Source organism: Plectropomus leopardus, chromosome 5, assembly GCF_026936395.1.
Source record: "Plectropomus leopardus strain MGB_pleo_1.0 chromosome 5, ASM2693639v1, whole genome shotgun sequence".
Classification (NCBI taxonomy): Eukaryota; Metazoa; Chordata; class Actinopteri; order Perciformes; family Serranidae; genus Plectropomus; species Plectropomus leopardus.
This window is the reverse complement of record NC_142180.1, coordinates 35,698,237-35,723,990: the sequence shown is the minus strand read 5'-3', so window position 1 is coordinate 35,723,990 and position 25,754 is coordinate 35,698,237. Positions and strand designations below refer to the sequence as shown.

The 25,754-nt window shown below is 40.0% G+C and overlaps 2 protein-coding genes across 4 annotated transcripts in view; both read left to right on the top strand.

The window, feature by feature from the left end:
- Window positions 1–24: 24 nt before the first annotated feature.
- Window positions 25–8,726, top strand: klhl30 (kelch-like family member 30). Of its 2 annotated transcripts, XM_088078097.1 has the most exons (9): window positions 25–275; window positions 1,879–2,710; window positions 3,506–3,701; window positions 4,820–4,906; window positions 5,030–5,185; window positions 6,354–6,440; window positions 6,501–6,542; window positions 7,426–7,571; window positions 7,688–8,726. In XM_088078097.1, the coding sequence occupies exons 2-9, from the start codon at window positions 1,937–1,939 to the stop codon at window positions 7,934–7,936; spliced, it is 1,737 nt and encodes a 578-aa protein (XP_087934223.1). In that variant the 5' UTR covers window positions 25–275; window positions 1,879–1,936; the 3' UTR covers window positions 7,937–8,726. The 2 variants fall into 2 exon arrangements, with proteins under 2 accessions (XP_087934223.1, XP_042372932.2); XM_042516998.2 differs by having other exon boundaries at window positions 27–275; window positions 6,354–6,542.
- Window positions 8,727–9,846: 1,120 nt separating this feature from the next.
- crocc2 (ciliary rootlet coiled-coil, rootletin family member 2) overlaps window positions 9,847–25,754 on the top strand; it is a 46,700-nt gene continuing 30,792 nt past the window's right edge. Inside the window, exons 1-6 of one of the 2 annotated variants that reach the window (XM_088078094.1) lie at window positions 9,847–10,224; window positions 10,594–10,747; window positions 10,875–10,990; window positions 23,085–23,243; window positions 23,383–23,466; window positions 23,951–24,054. In XM_088078094.1, the coding sequence (XP_087934220.1) occupies window positions 10,174–10,224; window positions 10,594–10,747; window positions 10,875–10,990; window positions 23,085–23,243; window positions 23,383–23,466; window positions 23,951–24,054 (668 nt within the window). In that variant the 5' untranslated portion in view covers window positions 9,847–10,173. The remainder of the gene's footprint in view (window positions 10,225–10,593; window positions 10,748–10,874; window positions 10,991–23,084; window positions 23,244–23,382; window positions 23,467–23,950; window positions 24,055–25,754) is intronic. The other variant, XM_042483944.2, reaches the window with a different exon arrangement.

The following is a 25,754-nucleotide window of genomic DNA, read 5'->3' as shown; positions in this document are numbered from 1 at the left end:
AGCTCCCCTGCTGGTGTCCAGGCCTGCTGGGAGTAATGCGCGCCTGTAACAGCAGCTGTGGGTCCCATGCTTGTTGTTTGGAATCTGACTTCAGCTCAGCGTCACTGTCAGTCCTAAAAATAACCGAAAGACAGGCAGCCTGTCCCAATGACTTGGCAGAGGCTTTTCGCCATGCTGCCCACTCCATGTTGATCTAACCAGCCGCTCAGCTGCAAACAGCCAAACAGCTTTTTTACTGGAAGGATGAGCCATTGTTTCCATGCGCTGCTCCTGTGGTGAGTTTGTTTTTGGTTACTTATTTAATTTTACATTGTTTGATGACAGGAAATGTAATTTATTGTTGGCTTCAGAGGACATCAGTCATTGTGTTACAGTATATCGTACTAAACATGAGCCAGAAGTACTTTGTAGTTCTTGTAACAGCACAGTGATGCTACATTTAAGAAGACAAGCCGCTTTTTATTCAACAAGAAACTTTTTATTTAGGTCACAGAGGGGAAACTTTTCAGTGGTTCCAACGTTTTTTTGTCTCAAGAACCCCTAAATTGATACGCGTTAGGCCACTGCCTCACATTTAATACGTTACATATGTTTAGGCAGGGCATGTCAGCGCCAAGGTGACTATGTAAGGGTCATTATGCTTAACTGGGAAACGACCTCACGCTTCTCCTAAAGGAGGGAAATATAAGTAGAAAGAGTTATGAGGTTGAATCACGGTCTCATAAATGTAAACAAATACTAAAACTTAAAGGACATCTCACCCCCAGATTAAAAATAGATGTCTTTCCTCTCATCAGTAGATGTCTTCATCACTCTAGATCAGTTGCTCTCAAACTTTTTGTGTCATGAACCCCAAAATTGATAAGATTTTGTCACAAGGACCTCCATCTGAAAAGAATATAGTTGTAAGAAATGAGTAAATCTATACTTGTTGAAGAGAGAGCTGTGGACGATGTGAAACCTATAATCAGAATAATCACTCCTATGACTCTTAGTCACCTCTATATTGAATTAAATGTTAAAAAAAAGAACATTACTCATTTTTCTGAAGACCCCCTTGAATTTGTTCAAAGACCCCTGAGGGTCCCTGGAGCCATGGTTTTAATCCACTCTTCAACTAAGCTCTGAATTCAAGACTCAAAATGTATTTTCTTTTCATAATTCTCTTTTTATTGGTTTAAAAAGCCAAAATGTATATAAATCCATAACTAAATGAACATTAAGATCTTTCAAGGGTGAATAAATCATAAATAAATAAAATAAAATAAGGATAAAAATAAATAGATAAATGAACAAAATGAAATTTTGTGTAAAATAAGATGTTGGATGAATACAGGCTCAGCTCTCATTTTCTCCATTCTATAAATACTGTAAATAAATACGTAAATATTGTATACAAGGTCAATCCCTTTGTCAACACTAGGTATCTCTTTTTTCAACCACTTATTGTTTAGGGATTTCTTACAAAAATCTTACAATATTCTTAACAGATGTTTATTCTTCTTTATCCATTCAAGTTTCTCCTTAAAATTTGTGTTTGAATCCATTCCTTTTTTTGCACCATTGTGCAAAACACATTTTAAGTGATCTTTCGTTGTAAAAAAAAAAAAAAAAAGATTTTCTTTAACATATTCTTTATTTTTATTGTTTTTATGTTTATCTAGCACAATTTTAATCGTAATACAAGAGAGACTAAAGCTGTTAGACCTCTTTTAGGTTGCTGTTATTCTGAATGATGCAATGCTGTTGCCAGGGATGCAAAATGTTAAATAATCTTGGAATAAGATTTTAAACTTCATAATGATATTATGATTTGTTATGAAACAGGTTTTTAGATTTTTTTTCTGTAAATGTATGTATTTTTTTCTGCATGTGCAGGTAAGCTTTAAACTCGAGTTTTCCCTGCTGAAGGACGATTTGACCTTTGAACTTGACCATGGTGCGCAATGTGGACGACCTGGACTTCTGCCTGTCCTCCCACCCGCAGAGCATCCTGGAGGGCCTGCGCTCCCTCTGCTCACACCCCAAACTGGTGGACGTGACACTAAGCGCCGGCGGTCAGGACTTCCCCTGTCACCGCGGCGTGCTGGCCCTCTGCAGCGCCTACTTCCGCAGCATGTTCTCAGGGGACTTTGTGGAAAGCATAGCTGCGCGCGTGGAGCTGCAGGATGTTGATCCTGATATTCTCAGCTGCTTGCTGGACTTCGCCTACACAGGCAAGCTGACCATCAACCAGAGCAACGTGGAGGGGCTGATCTGCACCTCCAGCCAGCTGCAGTTCCAGACGGTGAGAGCCGTGTGCAGCCGATACCTTCAGCACCAGATCGATGCTACAAACTGCCTGGGAATCCTGGAGTTTGGGGCGATTCACGGCTGCCCGGAGGTGATGGCCAAAGCGTGGGCGTTCCTCTTGGAGAACTTTGAGGCCGTGCAACAAGGTGAGGAGTTTCTGCTGCTGGGGAAGGAGAGGCTGGTTGCCTGTCTGTCCGATGAAGGACTGCACATCCGGACAGAGTGCACCCGTGTGGAGGCCATCCTGAACTGGGTGAGGCACCACAAGGAGTCCCGACTCTGCCACCTCCCCGAACTCCTCGCCTTGTCCCGTCTCCATCTTCTCAGCCTGGACTACTTGGCGGACACCCTGCTGAAGGACAATCTGGTGCAGGTGTCTCCCAGCTGCAGAGAAACCGTGGAAAAAATTCACAAAGAGGTAAGTGAGTCCACTTTTTCTCTTCAATCATTTAATCAGACTTTATTTATATAGCGCTTTTCATACAAGTGAACTGTAACAACTGTAACACACACACACACACACACACACGCACAAGCACACAATTAAAAACACACCAAAAAAAATTTCAGAAACAGTCCTCATTAAAACCAGGAACTGAGGAGACACCACCATAAGTGAGGAAACACCAGAGGTGGGATAAAATCTATAAATAGAAAGATAAATAAATAATTTAATAAGTAAATAAATACATAGAATGATAATAGCAATAAAAATAAACAAATAAATAAGTCAAAAGCTCAAACTGTAAATAAGAGGTAAGTTAACGGACGGCAGAACCAAGTAAAATACTGCCGCCAGAATTGCTATTTATCAGGAATAAGAATAAATGCTGTGTTTTTAAAAGGATCCAAGCTTTTTTAAAAACATTTCACTGGTTGAGAAATGGTAAAACCCACTGAGATGTTGAGGGGGACCAGTAGAGCTAATTTAAGAAAGAATAAAGAAAATACTACAATGTGGAGATATGAGGTTTATGCCCGACAACGGTGATATGTCAAGAATAATAAAATGATAAAGAAAGTAGTAACACTGCTCAACAGACTAAAATATATAAAGGTAGATCTTGAATGTGCTTTTAAAAATATCAACCCCCCTCTCTCGCTCTCATGGGCCATCGTAATAAAAAGATGTCTCACCGTGAGTTTTTACTCTGACTTTCTCGTCTTTGTTTTCACCATCTGAGCAGATTTTAAAAACAATATTTTTTTCTAGAAAGTGGATTTGGCGCCAGAATACACGGACACACTCAACTCTCAGAGTCCACAGCCGAACCTGCAAGAGGTGCTGCTGGTGATGGGCGGCCGAGCGCTCGACGACTCAGACGATGAAGACTCAGATGAAGAAGACAGAGACCCACGACTGCAAAGACTGCTGACCAGGAACTTTGCCTTCTACAACACAAAGACAAGTACAAATATATTTTTTCTTCACGTATCAGAAGTTTGTTTAAGTTCAGAATCCATTTTATGACAGAAATTTGTTGTGAAATGTCCGTCAGGCTCGTAGAAACAGTTTGGCAGATGTGTTGTAGGTCGTTAAACGTAGTGTTGACAGAAAAACAGCCCTGCAGGAACGCGGTCTGGATGTGACAGAGTTGGATCATCTTCTCAGTTCCTCAAACAGCCGTTTTATTGTGCAGAGCTGGAAGAAGGCGTACATGTTTTTCACAGGGGATGTTGATGAAAAGATTGTTGCATCTCAGTCTAAGATTTCTGATTTTATGTTGAGGCTCCACAACTCAAGACAAATTATTGAGTGCTGTGCTAGAAAAGTTATATATTTATTTATTTTTACTTTCTTGACCCTGCTTTGACTTACTTTCATGGAGGACATCTGTGCACCATTTGACTAATTTCTCTGGTATAAATTTGTCATTTGCATTCTGTGTTTCAAAGAATTTTATTTATACACCATCTTTCAAAGTGAAGTTAGCCAGTGCTGTACGATTAAAAAATGACAACAACAGTTACAAAGCTAAAAAAAAAACATGTACAATATCTAAAACTGTATGAAATATTATAAAAAGTAACAAATAGTATCAGTTACAGAAAAGCCAAAAGAGCAGCAAGGGTCAATATGACTGTGGCTGTTTCTCTTAGTACAAGTTAAAGCCTTGCAGCAACATTCGATTTTATTTTTATTTAATGTTTATTTAAAAGGGACATTGCATATTAATGAACATCAGTGTGAAATACAAACGTAAATATGCAAGCAGGACTGCTGATTCACATCTGTAGTCCCCTGGCAGGTGACCGATTATGAAAGAAAGACAGAAAGAAAGAAAGAAAGAAAGAAAGAAACAAAACAATATAATTCATGCATTTGGATGAGCTTAAGTCTTAAGATGTTTTGTTTGCTTATGCCAGAAAAAAATGTTTAACAGTAATCAAATGAAAGCATGGATCGCATTTTCTAAATCTGCAAAGGAAAGAAACGATATTTGCTGAGTGTCTGTAATTGTGAAAACTTTTCGCTCACTCTGAATAATTCTCAAACATGAACTCCCGTTTCTTTCTGTCTCTGCAGAACAGTGGCATGAGCTCCCTAATTTCCCCAACCCCAACAAGTGGGGTTACGCCATGGTCTCCTTAAACAATGATGTGTACGTCACAGGTGAGTGAAACACAGAAACTTGAGGGGCAAAAGGAAAACAGCTCATCACTGGTTTGAGCACTTCTCTTGTGAGGAATGTAATAAATTGACACTTTTGACAAAGTGCTCTTGTCTGTCTGTCAGGGGGTTCACGAGGATCGAATACCAACACCTGGTCGACCACAGAGACCTGGAAGTACATCACAAGAGAGGGGAGGTGGGTTACCGTGGCACCCATGCTCCGGCCTCGCACTAACCACACATCGGCAACGCTCAACGGGGAGATTTACGTCATTGGAGGTAAGAAAATAAATACAGTCGTGCGTGTGGTGCTTTAAACCTGCAGTGAAATGGAAAACTTTAAGTAGCTCATCTGCCCTAAATGGCCCTTTACCTCTGCTGATAGTTTGTGAGGATTTACTTTCTTCTCTGTGGTTGAATAGTTTCGAACGTGGCCAAGTTTTAGGACCAGGGCAACATTTAAGGTGTGTGATATTCATCGTTAAAGGGAAAATTCACAACCAAATCAAAGATCCATATTTTTCCTCTTCCCTGTGGTGCTAAATATCAGTTTGATAGTTTTGGTGTGAGTTGCAGAGTGTTGCAGATTTGGCCGTAGAGATGTCTGACTTCTCTCATATTTAGAACATATATTTTCTCACATATATAGATCTAGAAAATTTGTTTGGGACTTTTGGATAATAGTAATTTACATTTATTTAATTTTGATTGTTTCTTTCATTTTCAATGCATAAATATAAAGAAAATAGTAGAAAAAACAAAAAAATGAAAACCTTTTTGGTCAGAAAAAAACTTACTTTGGTACGTCATTGCCTCAAAAACAATTTATTATTATTATTATTGTTATTATTTATTTATTTACTTATTTTTTATCGATTGTTTTAAATTACTTCTTAAATTTTTATTTATTTTGCTTATTTAGTATATATATTTAGGGTTTTTTATCTTTTGTGTATTTGAGTTGAATCAGTTTGAAGATGACCAAAATAAACTAAAATAGCGAGAAAGCAATTGACTTGTGATGCTTAAAGCACCACAAAATAAATATTTAAATAAAATTTAAAAACTCAACAGTAAAGCCTCTTTCCAGACATTATGAGCTGGTTACTGAGGATAATCCACAGACCTTATTATGAGCAGTTTTATGTGGGAACTGTTTTCTTTCTACAGAACTACGTTAGCGGGCCGTATCACTGCGCAGAACAAAGCGTGCATCTGGAAATTTCTGGAAAGAGACATGGCTGTTGAGTTTTTCAGAAGTACTCTTTGGCTCTTTGAGCACTACAAACTGAGAGTCGTCTAGCTCCATTATTTTGGAGAAAAGACAAACTTCTCTACGGACGATATCTCCAACACTCTGCAACTTAAAACTATCATTTACGTATTTGTTTATGTTTATGAGACTGTTATTTAACCTCACCACTCACTAATATTTTTTCTCTTTTAGGTACAACGTCCGATCGTGTTGAAGTTGAGCATTACGATCCTTACAGCGACACCTGGGCGCTCACATGCCCCGCCTTAAAATACGTGACTAACTTCACGGCCACGGCGTGTCACGGGAAGCTCTATGTGATTGGCTCGTGTGCCGTGAAGTACAACGCTTTGGCCATGCAGTGTTACAACCCTGTGATAGGTAAGGCCGATCAGTGCAAACCTCAGGACTCTGAGGGCGTTTGATTTTATTTACACCCAGATCTTTATTGCTTAGAGATTTATATCATCACATGATAATTGTTTTGATCATGATAACAGATTGACAGTGCAGAAGCAGTGTTAGATGTCCTGTACATGTTCATGCAGTCAGTCCTTGATGGACGCTGATGGTCCAAATAATCACAAATCTCTGTCTTCGTCTCTGCTAAAAGCTGCTGTCATGTTCACATGTGCACTTATTAAACTGCCTGATTGCACTTTTGAACTGTTTACTACCTGATTGCTCATTTTTACGGAGCTATATATTTATCTGTTTATTATTTATCATTGCAGCAAAGACATTTGTTGCCATAGTAGATTTTATTTCGATTGCTCTTTATTATTTTTGTACTGTTTGTAGAAAGTTTGCATATACGAGTACATGGGTCACTAATCTTACTGTTGCGACTGTCTTTTATTGCATCGAGTGTGGGAGTCCCAAACTTTATTTAATTGCACAATGGAAAGAAAATTACCTGAAAATTAGTTTTAAAAAAAACACACATAAAAAAAAGAAAGGAAAAAAATAAAGAAGACAAGAAATTTAAAAAATGTGAAAAGTCCTTAAAATCATAACAATTCTGTTATGTAATTTTAAATAAGTAATTATGATTATTATTATAATATACTTTATCCCAGTGAGAAATTAATTTAAGCTAAGATAAGATAAGATATTAAGCTAAGATATTTACTTAATAGTGTCACCATATAGTCTTACATCACCTGCTGTGTGGGCTCATTATAAAGCTGTTGACTAAAGAACCCAAACATGATTTTTAATCTTTATTTTTATGAATCTTATGTGTGTTTGCATGTTTTTACAGATAGCTGGATCAGCATATGTTCGCCCTTCATCCCTAAGTATTTGTCCTCTCCTCGCTCCGTCTGTGTAGACGGCATTATATATCTGGTTGCCGACAACACTAAGAAAGTCTACTCTTATGATCCAGAGGCAAACATGTGGCAGAAGGTGTGCTTAAAAATAATACAATGCCTTATTACAATGCAAATTTAACAAGATTAAAGATAAGATGTATGTTATTCTCCTGTTATTTTAGCTAAACGTTGACGATTCTCTCTCTGCAGGTGCAGCTTCTGCACATGCTCCATGAGAACGGCGGTCTGGTGGCGGTGGATGGGAAGCTGTTTGTCACCGGAGGCCATTGGAAAGGTATGGAGGGGGACTACGGGGTGGAAGTGGAGGTCTACAACCGAGCATCCAACACCTGGGAGGTGGAGTGCTACCTGCCGAAACTTTGGTTCTACACCGGAGTCTGCACCATCTTTCTAGATCCGTCCCAGTGGCCTGAGGTGTTCCCCGTAGAGTCCGAATAACGGCCTGCTGGTCTGCTGGGACTAAACTCAGGGTCAGAGAGTCGACACAGACGTGTTACCATCATAGACACTGTGTTACAACGCAAGTGGCATGTTTATTCCAGGATGTCATTGTGCCCGAGAATAGTGAGTAACTTGATCCTCAGGTATTTGTGGATGTTTTTAGGGCCTTGCTTGGCTGCTTAGCAGGTGTATATTTATACTTCATATCATGTGTTTGAGATCTGAATTCCTTTGTGTATTATTGAATGGTGCTTGTGAATCATTAAATGTTTGTAGAGTGGGTGTTATTGTTATTATTGGTTGTATATCAGCAGTTTGGAGTGCTCATGTTGTAAGGGTTATCACTATTATGTAGCCACATTTGTGTCCCCATAACTTCTTCAAAATGTGTCAGATATTTATAACAAATGACCACCCACAGATTGTGAGTTAGCTTGTTAAAATGTGATAAGTAATGTAACTATTTTAACGCCTTCATCCAAGTAATGTTACTTATTACATTTGATTACTTTGTGTTAACTTTTCTAACAAATGTTTTGAACTGCTGGAAAATGAAATGAAATAGGCCATGCCAAAAAAAAGAAAAAGGGCATCCCTGTACGATGAAAAGACGCAAAGCAACTGAATGAATGTTATATTCTACATAAACATTTTATGGTGTGAAGAATGTATTTTGGATGTAATCCCTTTGTAAACACCAACATTTTATTGTTTTTTTCTCCTTAAAAACTGTAACTGGTTACAATTACATTTACAACACAGAATGAACGTCCTTTTTTCTTTACCATTTTTTTGTCTTTGTGTGTCCCTGAAGTCATTTTACCACCCTGTTTGTAGTTTTTCACGTTCAAGGTTTAAAAAAAGACTACAATTCCATAGAGATCAATTTCAGGAAGTGACGTCATTTTTGGAGCAAAGGAGTACTTAAATCCGGTGAGCATAAACTTTCACTTATGTTTTTCATACAATGTTTTATGTTATTAATCTGTTTGTCACATCGTTAAATTTTAACCCCGTTCGGCTAAATTATAAAGAAAGTTGCGCGGATCGAAAATATGTAAAAACATATTTGGATACGGTCATAAAAGTTGTGTTTATTGTTTAAACGCTTAGCTAGCTAAATCCAGATCACTGCTACAGCTAGCTTAGCTCAAAACCCTGTTAGGTGTGTAGCATGCCGCCCAGAAGGGTTATTTTTTGAAGAAAACAAACAAAAAACCCCACGAAGAATAGTCTGTCTTTCTCTCCAAAAGTTATAAGAATTATATCTTAAATGTAAATATACGTCGTCAGTTTTCGTTTGCCTTTTCCAAGCTTTAAACCATTGAAACGTTGAGCAAATTTGTGTGGCTTCTTTCAGAATAATATGGGGAAAAAGGTAATAAGCAACTTTGCATGAAATGTCTCACAAGTTGCAAAAATAAATAAATAAAATTGTAAAAGGTGACAAGAGAATTACCTCGGAAATTAGCTTGAACAAACAAACTACATTTAATTTAATAATTTCATTATTCATATATAATTTATATTTTTTTGTTGTCTTATTTTATCACTTTTTCAGGTCATTTTGTGTTTTGGTTCTTTTCCTTTTTGTTTTTCCTTTTATTTTGCTAATTTGGAGTAAGTTTCTTGTGACCTTTTACCAGTTTCTTGCTAATGTTTTTGGTCTTTTTAAAAAAAAGTTGCTCAGTGCCTGCTTGCCCTGATTTTTGAAAGACATCAAGTCAGTTTCAGGTTTCAAGGGGTTAAAAAATATGCTCCTGAAAAGATGGTCAAAAACATGTAAATCCTCTCTGAGAAAACCGTCTTCACTTGCCTTCAGTGCCTTGATGATCATTAACCCTTTGGAATCCGGTCGCTTGTTGCCATGGCGTCTCGTCACGGCAACACCCAAGCCAGCATTCTATCTCTATGGCAACGGCCCGGAAGCGCTCGGTCACCTTGGTAACGTGGACTGGGATCAGAACGGTGCAGACGTCCCCTAAAGTTTGTTGGCTAAAAAGTTTCTGTCAGTGATTTCTTTCACCTCTGCTGCCTGTTAGATGCAGGTGACAGTTCAATGTGAGCTTCATTTATTCAGAATTACATTATTTAAATGTCAACATTTGACTTTTCTGTATATTCATTTTAGTAGCCTCGCAAGCTAACGTTACAGACAGGTTTCTGTGTCGTCAAATGAAAGTATTGACGTCACTAGATAACATTTTATTGTTAAATTTGGGGCCAGTTTCTCAATGAGTTCTCAGCGAGAGGAACACTCACCCAGACTGGAGGCTGTGATTCAGGTTGGTAACTTCTCCACTCTGTTAGTTAGCGTCTTTAATGTTTCAGTAGGCTTTATTCACGGGAGACACTTTGACATATCACCGGAGGAAAATCAGAGGTGTAGCAAACTAATGAATGAAGTTAAAGATGTCTGAATGTCATTTATGTCAGCTGATTCAGTTTCAGGATCCTGGTGTTGTGTTTGTTGTGTGATATAATACATTATATGTAAACCTCTGAAAGGGTGCATTCTCATAATGAGCGCCATTACATGTTGCTTTTTGTCTGTATTTTTACTTTAATACACTTCAATTTTGAATGTGATGTCACGGCTTTTACTTTTTTTTTACAGAGTTTTGTGATTTGTTGGCATGACTGTATGATTGCAGAAGTTGGAGGAGTCTCTGCTTCACTCTGACGGCAGCTCAGGAGAGAGGACTCTGACACTTCGAGGTGATGGACATGAGTCCGGCGTCACGCCTACGCCTGTCTCAGCACGCATCCGTCAGATCGTCACCAGTAACCTGGCAGAGCAGCCAGCTGGTAGGAAGGAGCTTTAATTTAAACTGAAGTGTAAACGATAAATCTGCCTCGCTAGATTTCAGCTATCATTATACCCCATCTGATAAGACTGACACTTGTGTATGCATGATCTGTTTCCGTGTCCCAGGTGAGAGCTCTGAGGTCAGCGAGCTGGAGGAGAGCAGGGCCCCGAGGGAGCAGCTTTCTCCGAGCCAGATGGACCGTGTCCAGCCGCGAGTCAAACAGGCCACTCTCGCAGACAGGGTAGGAGTGACACACGGCAGCGACACTTTCTCAGGTCGAGGCCAAGCTCTGCAACATTATTTCATGATACCCGTGCTATTCTGGCAGAATAATTCTCATAAAATGATAAAAACAGACCCAATGCACAGATCATATCATCAGGTAAGCACACATCGGGCCTCATGCAGCAACATTCTCTTAAATTTCTCTCATATTTTCTCTTAATTTTCTGATAAGAGGTGTTGTGCCATGTGAACTGACATGACATCCAAAAAGGTTGTAAGAACAAGAAGAACTTCCACAGTAGTTAAACTGACTGTTAAATAAACTTAAAGTAAAATATATTGACTTAAAAGTACACATGCACAAAGATTTAAATATATTTAAAAAATCAAAATAATTTTGAATATAACAAGAAAAAGCAGCAAGTCTTCATACGTACAGTAAATATGAGAAGCTGGAACCATAAAATGTTTTAATTGCACAATAAAAGAAGAAAATGTTTTATTTAGCCCTGAAATTGAATAATCCAGTCATTATAAAAACTCTAAAACCTCATCTAAATTTGATTAAATGATAGTCATATATTTTTAAACATTCCTTAAATATAAAACTTGTTTTTCCCTGTGATGGACAATAATTTGTGGACTGTGAAAGTGAGATGTTTTTCTCTTATCTGTGTTACAAGTGCTCTTAACCACATAATATTTTAGGGTGCAAGATGAAAAATACAGTTTCCCAAGTGGGTAAACAAAATGTGGAAAAGAGAATTAACCATATTTAAGGAGATTATAAGAAAATTAAGATTAAAAGAATAGCCACATGTATAAGTAGATAAATGCTAATAAAAGAAATAATGTCATATAAAACAGGTTAAATGCCAATAAAAGAACAAACCCTTGAATTTAAAAAAGTTAAATGTGCAAAGTACATGAAAATAGTCACACAGCACAACTAAAACAGGACCACAATAAAAAGCATCGATAATAATTTTCTAACATTTTCCAAACCCAGCTGTGTCTCCTGACTGCATCACATTGTTTACACGCTCAGATGTCAACGCAGCTCTAACAGGAGTTGGAGTGTGTAACGCTGTCGATTGGTAAATTTGTGCAGTTTTGTTTGGAGATGAGATCAAGAAGGTCAGCCACACTAGAGCATTGACTGCAAGAAGCTACGCGCGTTTGAAATGGAATACGGTTACAGTAAACATCAGTGTACCGCCGCTCTTTCCAGCAGGGAAAGCCTTTTGGGGCTGAACAAACAAACAGTGTGGGAAGGCTGAAACAGCTTCGCATGTACTGTAGTGAGCGCTGAGGGGGAAGAAGTTTGGAGTATACATGCACAGACATGCACATTGGATTAATTTAACTTGGCACAAGCACCTTATGTCATATGTCTATCTTTAATTAACTGCTGCAGAATTACAGTTTACATATTACAGTAAGTACTGCATAAGCATCCATTGTGTGTATGTGTGTGTGTGTGTGTGTGTGTGTGTGTGTGTGTGTTTGTAAGTGTCAATAAGAGAGGGGAGGGTGGTTCATGAAGGGTTTCCTTGTGGTCTGTTCAGGTAGACTCAGACCCCCCTGTGCTCATGAGGGCCGGCGTCTCCCTTCACAGCCCCCCCATGGTTGCCCCTCCATGTAGCGGCGGCTACACAGGGGGAAAAATTGTGAAGGTCACCGGCCTCCTCCCCTGAGACTGTCGAAGAAAAAGCTCGTTTTTCATGGCGCACAAAGCCGCCATTTGTGATAACACTGCCCTCATTCTGCTGCTTAAATCTAATGAACTCCCACTGCTTGCTTTACTCTCGGAACTTATTTTAAAACCAAGGCTATAAATATAGCTTAATTAGCTTGGCAGATATATATAGCGTATTTATTTTGTTGATATTTTTAGATGTGAAAAGCCACTAAACAGTGAAAAACATAAGCAAGTGTTGCTGATATGTGATGCTTACATACTGAGTCATAATTTTAAGAGTGGTGGAGTGCAGCACGAGCACAGAATAAATGTTGGCACTGTATATTTCTTTACAGTTCAAATCCTAACCAACACTTTGTTATCAGCGAGAAAAGATGTATTTTTTGTCTTTAAAAAAAACTGGCACAATACCGGCTCGAAATGCAGCGATGTCTTTGTAAAAAATAACCGCTTTTCATGGCACGTTTAAGTAAAAAAGCAGCTGCTTTCTATTGGTGCTGTCACAGCTGGACATGTAGTTTGTCTAATAAATAAAAACAGCTTTTCATGGCACTATTCTGGCTGAAAACACAGCGAGGTCTTGGTCTTTTAATGGCAACATCCCAGCTGCTTTTGTAGGCAAAGTCCTGGCTGGAAACGCAGCGAACAATTTTTTCACTATTACGGCTATAAAAAGACAATGTGTAGGTAAAATCAGGCTCTTTTGGTGGCACTGTTCGGGCCAGAAATGCTGCAATGTCTCTTTTACATAGTAGCATCCTGACTGAAAAACATAGCAATGTCTTGGAAGAAACTACCATGTTTAGTGCCTAGAGAGCCACTGGAAGATGTAGTGATGACTTTGCTGAAACATTTGGCTAAAAAACAGCTGGTTTTAATATTTGTTGGTCTTGAAAAACAGTCTGTAGTGGTCTGCAGCTTGTAAGGCTTGTCACTAAGGCCCCACGTCATCCACCATCCCTTTAAACTCCCAATGACAAAGTCAGCTCACCATTCAAACATTGATATGACATTTATGATATGTACAAATTCAATGTTTCCGTGGTTTGTAGAAACCTACAATTTCCACCGGTGGGTGGGCTGACACAAGACCTACCTTTTCTCCACAAGGATCCCAGAAATTATAACTGTTAACGCAGCTGAAAGATTTATCGGGTGATGTCTCAGAAGTCAGCAGGTTCATTACGAGACTCCTGTCGTGACTCGTCTGTTCCAGTGGAAGCTCCTGTCTTCCTCTCACTGTGTTTCCCTGCGGAGCGGCGTGGTTGTTTGGCAGCTCGGCTGTGATGTGATGTTAATGCAGTCTGCTAATCAATGCCCTGGAGCCAAACATACTTCCTTTGCTGCGGCATCCGTTTGGAGGTAAAATTTAGGTCTTACCTGCATATAGCTTTCACTGCCGAAGGGATCGCTTCACAGATTATATCATATACAGTATGATCCGTTTAATTTGTCAGCATAATTCGAGGCGCATTTCAGTGCATCTCACCTGCTTTTGGGAAAGCAGCCAGACAGCACATATGAAAAATCAGACCTCAGGAGGATTAATTCAGCGTAATCGTTCATTGGCACAGTGCAACGCGGTGGCATCATACAAATCATGATATGAAATCCTGTCGTTAAGATAAATAATTTCAAGTCAATTGTAAATAAAGCCATTAAAATTACTTATTGAGTTCTTGGAGTTATTCATGTACATGTGGAGAATTGGGGGTCATATTGTGGATAGCAGTAAAACACTGTAATGAAAAGATCATGCTTTGGCTTAAAATACCCGGTTTTGGAGGCTTAATTATGGCAGGAGAAACAGCTAACCTGGCTTTAAGCACAGCAGTGTCTCGATTTAAAAAAAAAATCCCCTTTTTGTGGCATCAACCCATTTCATTGCTTGAACATGAACCATGAATGTAAAAAAAAATCAAAAAACAGAATTATTCTTAATATTGATATCAGCCATGTCACCCGGCCCTGCCCTGATTACATGCATCATTTATCTCATTCTTGAAATTAAACTACTACTAATACAACTACTACTAATACTTTCACAGTATGTTTGTTTAAAAGCAGCTTACGGTAAATGTTGCTCGTCCAGGAGATCCTGCAAGAAACCTTTTAAACAGCATTTTTCCTGTGCAGTTCACCTTGGGGTATTGTAATAGAAATGTGTCGGGGTGATTTGCACATTGCTCACAGTTTTGCATCGTGCATTCCTCTGAGAGCTGCAGTATATTGTCCTCTGAGTGGTTTTTGGCTGCATGTGTTGCACTCAGCATGGTGGGGGCCAGGTATCCCCCTGCCAGTACAGTAACAGCCATCCTACAGTTGGCAGCTCGCAGCTGAAGATTGCCCTCCTGTCAAACAACCAGCACTCATAACTACTTACAGGCCAACTTGCTTCTCACCTTTTGACCTTTTTGGATCAGGTTGACACAATGTGACCACGTATTTTTCAAGACAAAGAAACTTTAACGCTAGCAGCAGGAAGGTGATAATGTCTTCAAGGGCTCTGATTTCTCTGGTTACATTACCATGTTATTGTTGAGTGGTCGTTTCAAAGCAGATTTGGTGACAATAGAGCCTCTGCTGGTTGCCTGGCAACCTTACAGTGACAACAAGACCCCCAGAAAGTCCTTCCTACGGGCCAAGACATTGTTACACATGTAGAGTTGCATGACATTTCATGTTTACGCTTCAGTATTTATACAGATTAAAGGAGCAGTGGGTCAGATTTGGGGGAATTTATCCACAGGAACTGAATATGATATTCATGACTATGTTTTTTGTGTGTGTGTGTGTGTGTGTGTGTGTGTGTGTGTGTGTGTGTGTGTGTGTGTGTGTGTGTGTATTATCACCTGAAACTGAAGCATCTTGGTGTGATCAGCCCTTTCCTTCTGCACAGTGATACAGTTGATGGGTGTAGTTTGGTAGAAAGAAAATACTATGCTACTATACATACTACTAATACATTGCTGTTGAGTTTTTAAAAGTATTTTATTGGCACTTTGGGCACCACAAACCAAGTGCCATCTATTTTTTGTTATATTGGAGAGAAGGTAGACATCTCTACGGCTGGTATTTCCAACACTTTGCAACTCACATCAAAACTAGACTGATAAATAGTGCTACACTGAATTTGGGGTGAAATGTCCCTTTAAACATTGTCCCCTTTTGAGCTGTATACTCGGTAGATGATACTGAATATAATGCTCAACTACCAAAAGTTTTTTTTCTGAGATCCATCTGATGCTCGTAGTGTCTGAGTGTCAGCTGATTAAGGCCCTATACTGAAGGTCTGACAGTTGAGAAACACACAGTTTCCCAAATTTTTCCCAGCTTTCCTTAAGTCTCTTTGACCCGACAGAAGACCATTAACGCAACACTGATGAAGTCACACCTGGCCTCTGAAAGGCGTCCTCTGTGTCTCTGCTAAGTCACTCAGCGTGATCTCTGATGACCCCAGAAAATTGCACGTGAACCAGGATAAACCTTGACCCAGTTTGCGAGTCGGGCGGCCTCGGGAGGCTGGAGAACATGTTGGGGTGAATTCTGAACCCTCTGTGTTGCTTTTGGAGCCCCGCCAGTGTGCATTTTCTCAGACATGGACATCCATACCCTGCTGCCCGAACACTTAGCGAGCGGCTGCACAATACCGCAGTGTGGCAGTCAGTCGGATAAAGATAAACTCGTGCTGAATGATTTCTGACACCAACTGCCATTTGCCAGTGCCCTCTGAAATCTTGAGTCCCCCGGGTCTCTGCATAAGAACCCTGTCAAACATAGTCGGAGCAGATAAAGTCTGTTTTTAGGGATTGTGTTACTGTCCCCTTTTACCCTGCTGCCCCCCTCTGTTTCCAGTTTGTTTTTCCTGCTGGCACAAAACCCGTTCATTTAGGCTGCAGTTTCAATGGAGCGCTGCCAGAAAGTCTGACTCTTTCAACTATCATGAAATTGTAAAAATTAATTGCCTTCCCCAGAGAGAATATTCTTAAAAGCCCATCCATGCACTGGATTTTTTGATGAAAGTATTCCATTAAACCTTCTCAGCATTTGACATTAAGCTGCTCATGTTACCTGACTTTCAAGTCAAACTTTAAGCACACGTTTCAGATCTTTTACGCATGTCAAGAGCCTCTAATCAGAAGTGAAGTCTTGAACTGACTGACTGGTATATGTATATGCCCTTACAAAAAACACTATTGTGTTTGGCCTACCACAAAAAACTACCAGTACTGCTGTAATTCTATGTTTTTTGTAATGCCTTAAAAGGAATTACAATAGTAGTGGTAATTCTGATTTTGTAGCATTGTTGTACTTATCTTATCATGTTTTTATATAGTATTGCTGTATTGTCTCCTCTTGTATTTCTGTTGTCTTAATACTAACCCTTGATCAACATCAGTTTTCTTGTGCTGCATTCAGACACCTTTTACAAGCATTTAAACCTCTTAAACCTGAAAAAAAATGGTTTGATTTCTTTCAAAAATACAGAAAAAAACATCATGTGCAACATTGGCAGGAAATATCCTGCAAACTGTAGAAAGAATAATAAGTAAAAGGTGACAAGGAAATTGTATTAAAAAAATAGCCGGGGGAATTATTGAATATGATCATAAAATGAGTGAAAAATATCCTGAAAACTATATTTCTGATTCTCTTAAATATTTCAAATTCTGTCACAGAAAAAAAGTATTTTTAGCACTTTATTTAGGTCATTTTTTCATTTTTTTTTAAAAACTTTTCTTTATTCTTCTGCTTATTTTCAAGTGTTTTTCTCACCACTTTTCACAAATTTTTTGGCCGTTTATTGCTAAGTTGCTTGTGGTCCTTTTCTTGTGTTTTTTTTGTTGTGGGGGGGGTTGCTACCCAGAAGTTTTTGTAAACAAACACTGTATTTTGCTCCATAGTAATACTCAACAACCTATATGCACACCGGTATTATTGAAATATTACAGGTCTGCTTTCCCTAATAAAGTAACTCCACAGAAAAAAAACTATAGTAATGGAATATCTGGTGAAAAATAGAACATATAACACTTTAAACTTACTATAGAGTCTATACAGCTTGTGTAATGTTCTATAGTAAAGCTGCAGTTTATTTTCATAAGGGTGTGTTTGTAGGTTTTGCACGCCGCTGTCCTCGCCAGCGGCATTGTGTTAAGTGCTGCAAGGCCGGCCACATGCTTGTGAGTACACAGCGTGTATTATTAGTTTGGCTGTATTTACACAGATCACTTGTATCCCTGTGTGCCATCACAGCAGCTGTCCCCGTAACCAAAACGTTTCACTCCATGGCAACACACTCACAGCAGCCCCCCCCTCCTCGCTCCCATTCTCCCTGTTTGTTATCCCACATTGTGTAATTACCGCCAGTGATGATACATAAACAGCTTTCACAATCAGCTGGGGCTCTTTCACGGAGTCAGCACTCAGGGGGTAATGTGAGGGGAAGGGGGGAGCGGGTATGTTGTTGAAGTAGGATAGTGCGTTTTTTGGGCAGCTTGGGGGCGATGGACATCCGCTCCAGCTGTGTTTAGGAATCTGACAGATAGTGCACTCCATTAATTCCCTTTATTAAGCCTCTGGGCCCAGGCCAAGCCAGGGAAAACGATTGCAGCTGTAACCCTTCACATGCTGGCTGGACTGTGCACTCACGGCCAGATTTCACTCTGGCTGAGTCAAAGAAAGACAGAAAGGAAGCTGAAAATGTTGCTGGATGTGCCTGGAAATGTAACTGTGTGTAGATAAACAGGCATTGATCCATCATGTCAGTGTTATACAGTAACAGAGGAGAAAATCGACTTCAGAAATTAAAACTAAAGTGATCTAAAACACTCAAAAAAGAGCAGTTGAAGAATCAGATACTGGTGACTTATTAGATCTCCAAATGTTGTGACAATCGGTCAGTGAGAGAATATTATAATCATAACTTGGTAAGTGAAATGGATTGGATTTTGATCTACCACATGAGCAAGGCAGCAAGTTCTGGCCCAAACACCAAAGCCTTCACAAGGGCCTTGAAAATGATTCTCTTGTTGCTTGTTGGCAGATGAATCAAAGCGAGATTATCCCTTGATGTTGTTTGAAATATTTATCAAAAGAGACAATACAAGGAGTGGCACAAATCATAAATATCAAGAAATATAAAAAGCTAATTCAAAGCACATTTTAAGAGGCTGAAAAGACTTTTACTTTGGAAACATAAGCAGGGCTCGGGACACAGATACTTGGAAATGAAAAAAAAGAAAAGAAAAGGAAACACAGCAACCATATGGAGGCATAAAACATACCATGACAAAAAGGCTGTTTTTGTATAAATTGCATCTTGAATATTATTGCAAAATGGCAGTAGAAGACCTCAAAGAGTCGTGCTACAATGAATTTGGGCTCAGCCCACTTTAGGGGGCCGCGGAGGCTGCTGGAGAGTGATTGTACTCCGACGCAGATCGTAAATAGCGAGGGTGTTCAGTGAGCACACTTCTAGGCCCCCAGTAAGCCCTGTAAGCCCCTGAGTTTGGGCAGATGGAGGACTGGGATTACTGGCCTCTCTCTTTTGCCTTTTTACAGTCACCAATGGATGGGTGTGTTGAGAAGAACAACGAGTTCAAACTAACTTGGAGATGAGGGTGATGAGATTAAATGATGCAAACAGAGCGATGGTGGTGCAGGGGAGTTCAGTGGAGGTGGGGGTCTCCACAGCGCACTGTTATGGCGCCCTCTTGGGAGCTTCCTGCACGGAGCATGGCTAATCCAGAGCAGCCTCCGGCCTCCTGCTTTACAGCTGACTGGGGAGAAACAATAAAAAAAAGCGTCCCCTCTGTAGTGTGAGGAGCATGGGCGCGGCGCTGGCGAGAAGCCCACACACTGCAGCTATGCATGAAAACGTGCAAACAACCGTCCTCAGCAGGGCAGGGCAGGGACCCTCAGGGGTTGCCAGGGACACCTGGTCACTGAGTGCACAGCAAGGTGGGGAGGGTGTAGTCTACATTATTAGTATTATTATCATTATTCAACTGAATCAGCATATTTTCAGTAGCATCAGTATTTCTCTCATTTTCATTATTATGAATATTAGTATTATTTGTATTTTATTCACATTTGTATAATATTTTGTCTCATGGCTCTTATGTAGAGTATTTGATGCCTCATATTCATAGTATGTCACATGTTTATTTGTAGGCACCTTTGAATTTTAGACTCACGCGACCTGTCAGGTGATTGGTCCATACGGGCACAAATGTGGCGCATCTCTGCCCTGTTTTATGTCTGAAGAAGGGCCTGGGTCCAAAACGTCGCATGAGGAGGTGATATTTCTGTATTTTTGAGGGTGTAGCATACAACAGTGGTTGGAACAGAGCTGTGTGATACACATTGTATATATGGGCAAATACATACAGCATAATGTCACAACTTTTGCAATATTTGTGTAATTTGCATGATCTTCCAGCTCCAGGGAGGTTGGTATGTCTCTTCAAGTTGTCTTTTCTAATGATGTCTTTCATTTTAGAAAGACTACACAGAGTTTGTGTCTCCGTTATCCCAAATTTCACGTTGTGCCATTTGTGGTGATTTGATTATTTGCTCATTTGTTTGGGCATATAAATCATTAAAGGCATTGCAGGAAAACCCCAAAGAACAAGTTCTCTTTGAAATAAACAAAGTTACGTTTACATTCAGTGTTTCAACCAAAACTCTTTTTGTGTGCATCCTTGAGGCCTAAAAACATGTTGGAAGTATTTTCTTCCTCATGAAACATTTACAAAGTCAAATTTTGGACTTTTTACATCTTTGTTTACTCACTAGCAGCCTTCTACATTATTTTTAATTTGGTGCATTGCTACAAATCTCTGCCGTCAACCGTTCCACACTAAAGTAATATGAAACTGGCGGCAGGAGTGCGAATCGTGTATCGTGTCGCCGATTTGTTGAGTCCGTCTTCCATCTTCGGGTTGCTTTGCAGTGTAGCCAATTGTTGATGCTGAAATAGCAACTTTCTCGGCAGGATTCTCCGTCATTGAATCAGGTTTTCACTGAAGGGATGTGGACACGCATCTTCTAAAACTTGAAAGCAGAGCCAGCATTTAATACACTAAGATACCATATGCTTCATGTTTATTATACAGTACATTATCAGCTGAAACAACTCTGGCCTTTATCTGAATCCTGCATTGTTACCTAATCATTTAATTCATTTTAACACTAACTTAATGATGTGCAAATATGGTTCATTTAAACAGAGGTAATAGTGGTGGGTGGTTGCACCAGTGCACCTAAAAGGGTTCATTTGGACCGTGGTGTTGACTGTGCTCTCATCTGGAGTCTTATTGGTGGTAAATATGTGGAATAACTGAACCTTTTGTATGTGTGAGTCTCCTGTTATGAGGTTAAGTTTGATTTAGTGTTGGTATGTTTTCATGACTTGCTGTCGTACAGCACGGTCTCAGCTGTGCTGTGGTCCCTTTTCCCAATTCCCCAACAGCATTAGACCCCCTAATATGGATCAAAATGTAGAGTGTGCTCATGTGCTGTAATAAACCTTGTGTGCTGTGGCCTTTTTATTCAAGGTGTATTTATAAAGAGCATGCTTGTTAGTAAGTCACTGTTATTGCTATAGTTGTGCCAAAATACTTGAAAAGATGCATAATCACTAAAGCTCCGCGCACAGCTGTTTCCAGGAGTCCCTTTAAACACAGCTGCTGCAGTTCTGTGTTTCAAACACTCCGCCCATGTAGTTCCTCCCTTCTCAGTCCCTAAAGCTGTCACCTCAACAACGGGCAGTAAAAGAAGCTTTTGTGCTCTCCAGGTCCTCGAAGAAAAAACACCAAAAAAAGCACAGAGCCAAGTGCATGATGGCCGTGAGTGTAGTTTGTAGTATAAAACTCTGAAAAGGGCATTTGAAAATGTGTTAATAATGGTGGCAAAGTGGCGGGGCTCAGTGTTGAACAGTGAGACTATTGTCTTGGCTCTCTTGGAGCCTGCTGGAGAGATTAAGCACCCAGAGAAGAGATGAGGTACAGAGGAGAGGTGGGAGGGAGTGGGTCGCAGGGTTGATTTGAAGGGCTTGGATGGTGGTTTGGAGTGTGTTGCAGGGGAGGGGGCTCCCTCACTCTTGCTCTCTTCCTCTCTTTTTAAATGAGAAGTCGGCGAGGGCAGCTGGAGGCACGCAGTGTGTTGTAGCGCTCTGGGGCCATGTGGTTTGTATTAGTGAGGACAGGGTGTCTGGCACCAGCATAGAGAGTGGGTGGTGCAGGGGGAGTTTAGGTTGTGTGAGGTTGAGAGGTTACGGGACATTTGGATCTCAGATATGGGAGAGGATATGAGATTCCACAATGAGAACGAGCAGTCTGAGGCTTTGTTTTAGATGCAGTTGACAGATGCAACCATCATGTATTAACACCAATATACAAACATACTGTACTTGGAAGTTCCATCGACATTAACCCTTTGAAACTTGGATTAACATAAGTTTTATTGTGCAGCATTCAGATGCCTTTTATAAGCTATTTTACCATTTGAAACCTGGACAAATTGGTTTGATGTCTTTTTCCCAAAACTTGGTAAAAAAGGCAATGTCGAACTCAGTAAGAAATGTCCTCCAAATTGCAGGTGATAAATAAAGGATGATGAAAAAATGCCTAAAAATGAGCTTTATTAGAAAATGCACCCCCCCCCTCCAAAAAAAAGAAAAATAGGGAAAATGATCAGAAAACTGTATTTATTATAATTATATATCAAAAATATAAAAAATCTTTTATTTATATATTTTTGGACCTTGCCTTGTTAAGTTGTTAGTGTCCTTCTCCCCACGTTTTTGAAAGAAATGAAAACAATTTGCTCAGGTTTCAAAGAGTTAATACCGTTACCCTATCTTTATATGTAGCCATGTTTTGTGCAACCCTCACTCTGAATGAATACTGTGGGTCTTTAGATTGGTTTAGTCAATCCTCTTGTCCTTTGCTTCAAATCTTTAGTCCACACTTCAAGTGTACAGTCTGAAGATTTGCAATTAAAACCACTAACAGACTGGGATACTAAATCCCAAATACAGTTTCTTTCTGGCAGAAATGCACCAGCACCTTGATGGACGGGACCTGTAGCTCGCCATCTGAAAATTTCAGTTCTCTTTTTCCTCTCCGACATTTTCTGCCGACTGTGTTCTCGGTGCAAAGGCAACATTTATACTTTGCCACATGGATAATTGCAATCATATGCAGAAAAGGGGCACTCAACTGCAAAACTTTGCCCAGGTATATTAATGTATCTTTTGTGAATCAGACCTTGAGATGCGGCAGATAGCAGTTGCAAATAATGCACTAGTCGTGGTGCTTTCATGACGTTTTTTATACTAGTATTTTGCAGAAGTTTAAAATTCTGTTATTGTGATCACCCTATTTGTTTCCACTCCATCCAGCTGGATCAGATGCTGATGCTGCAGTCAGCAGTGGACTCCGACCAGGACAGCATCCCACCAGGAGGGCTGAACAATGAGAGAGCTTACAGGCAAAAACTGCAGGCCTTCCAGGAGGCCCAGCAGAGACAAGCACAACTTGTTCAGAAGCTTCAAACCAAGGTGATTATGTGAATAAAAAAGAACTCAAAATTCACAGTTTTTCATGTGTAAATTGTGAATTTACACATGAAAAAATGTGAATTTTGAGTTCAAAGTCAAAATTCCTTTGGGTCAGCTTTGCACCGTGTGTTTGTTTTAGGTTCTTCAGTACAAGAAGCGATGTGGGGAGCTAGAAGAGAAGGTGCTGGAGAAAACCTCCGAGTCTGAGAAGATGAGACTGTTGGTACGTCTACGTAGCTGCATCACCTTTAAGAAGCACCGTTGATAGATATAAATGTTCAGAGTATTAGTGTGAGTATTTTTTGAATATTAAAATGTGTCTGGAGGGGGATGTTTCATTTAGCAGTAAAGCAGCCGTGCAAAACTAAAGGTAAAACATGAATTTTTCATTTCATGAATAAGATTAGTGCTTTTATTTAATTCATCTAAATATTATTCTTGGCTGAGTGATCTCCACAGAGAATATTTGGAAAAGCACATTTCCACTCAAATTATGTTGCTTTATAAATATTAGGTAACTGCATATTTACTACTGCTGCCATTAACTGAAGTGTTGACGATGCCAGTATTTGTGGTGGTGTGTGTGTGTGTGTGTGTGTGTGTGTGTGTGTGTGTGTGTGTGTGTGTGTGTGTGTGTGTGTGTGTGTGTGTGTGTGTGTGTGTGTGTGTGTGTGTGTGGGTGTGTGTGTGTGTGTGTGTGTGTTCAGCTGCAGGCCCACCTGGACTCAGTGCAGCGTCAGCAGCGCACAGAGCAGGATCTCAACATGGCGATCCAGAATAAGTCTGCTCAGCTGGAGGAGGAGCAGAGGAGGTGAGTGATGGACATCAGAGAAACGTGTACAGCTTCTGTATTCACAAGTTTTACATATTTTTGAGTTTTAGAAAGAAGTGCACAAAGTTTAGATTCCAGAAATCATCTGCAGCAGCAGGGAGCTGCTATTTGGCTGCCGACTCGGAGCCGTAAATTCACGGATAAACCTGTTAGAATTTTCTTTTTTTATTTCTCTGTTTCTTGTTGAGAAGCAGAGATCGTGCCGAAATATTTCTGAGAAATGTGGAGAGCAGAGATGTTCCCAGCAGTTCCTCCTGCTGCGTTTCCCTGCCCCTGCTGCAGGGAGAAGGCAGAACCTGCCCCTTGGCAGATAATCACAGTATCCAATTTGTCAGAGAAAATTAGTGGGACTATGCTGGCTCTTTTCTCCAAAGCATTTTAATGATGCCTCACATTAAGTGTGGGCCAACCTCCGCAGCGGAGGCCAGGTTTTAATGCCCTGTGATTTATACAGTTATGGAACTTTATTTGAAATGCCCATGGCAGAGACCTGATCGTTTTTACTGCCTAAAATATCACCCACTGCAGAGCTCTACCCACTGAGGCACTTTGTTAAAGAAGTGCAACGTAGAGATTAAGTCTACAACCACCAACATGTTTTTGCTAATTATTGGGATTACAGCGTCTCAGTTCACTTTAAACAGGATATCATCCAAAGCATGTAAACATGAGCTTGGCTTTCTCTCAGACAGATAACTAAACACAGCAAAGACTGTGTTACATGCAGAATATATTTCAGATTTTGCTCATATTCTGAAAAATACAATATTCCTTCTAAGCTGTTTATAGTGCTAATTCAAATGAATATTCCACTAATATTTTTGTTTACATGCAGTCATACATATTCCAGTGTTTCCCTCGGAATCTGATCTCGTTCTCTGCTCAGAGGGCAAGGAACTTCCTGACCTCATTGTTTTTCCCAATGTGCGGACATTTCCAGCCGCTCTTCTTCTTCTTTGACTTAGCTACTAACTGCTGCTAGCTGCTTTTTAAATTTCCTGCGATGGGTCGCACACATAACATGGCATCAAAACGTGACATCCATCCTGCCCATGTTCACGTCCTGCCCGCTGTCCCTTTTACACAGACATTGTTGCGACGCAGTTACTACCTCTGTTGCCGGCTCTAAAGCAAGACAACTCTGTCCCTCAGTTCTGTGAATGAAACTTTTATATAGAACGGCAAGACGACATAATGGCATGATATTCCCGCCTTGAACGGGTAGTGTCAAAGGGGCTTTTGTGTGGTTGTAGCTGATGACTGAGGGGGTTTGGGGAGCAAATTTCCCTTTTTTATCTTGTGTGTGTCGCTTTTTCTTTTTTTTTCAATCATTCTGTGTCCCTTCTCTAAATACAAACATTTTTGTGGTCCCATGAATGCAGCGTCAGCAGAACTTTTCATGATAACACATCACTTCAATGCATTAGAGGAGCGGCTGCTACAGGGGCAGTGAATGCAAACTTTTAGACCAGTAATTGGTCAAGCACGTGCTGCACTCTGAGAGCATGGTGCAATGCATAACCAATCATTATATATCTTCCAATAGCGTACCTAATGAAGGATCTAGCTCCAAAAATAGAAAATTTGTTGCAGTAGATGTTTTATCGTGGCAGGCCTCCACAAATAAAAGACACGTCAAAATAGGAAAAAGAGGAATGTTTGGACCCGATTGTGCCATT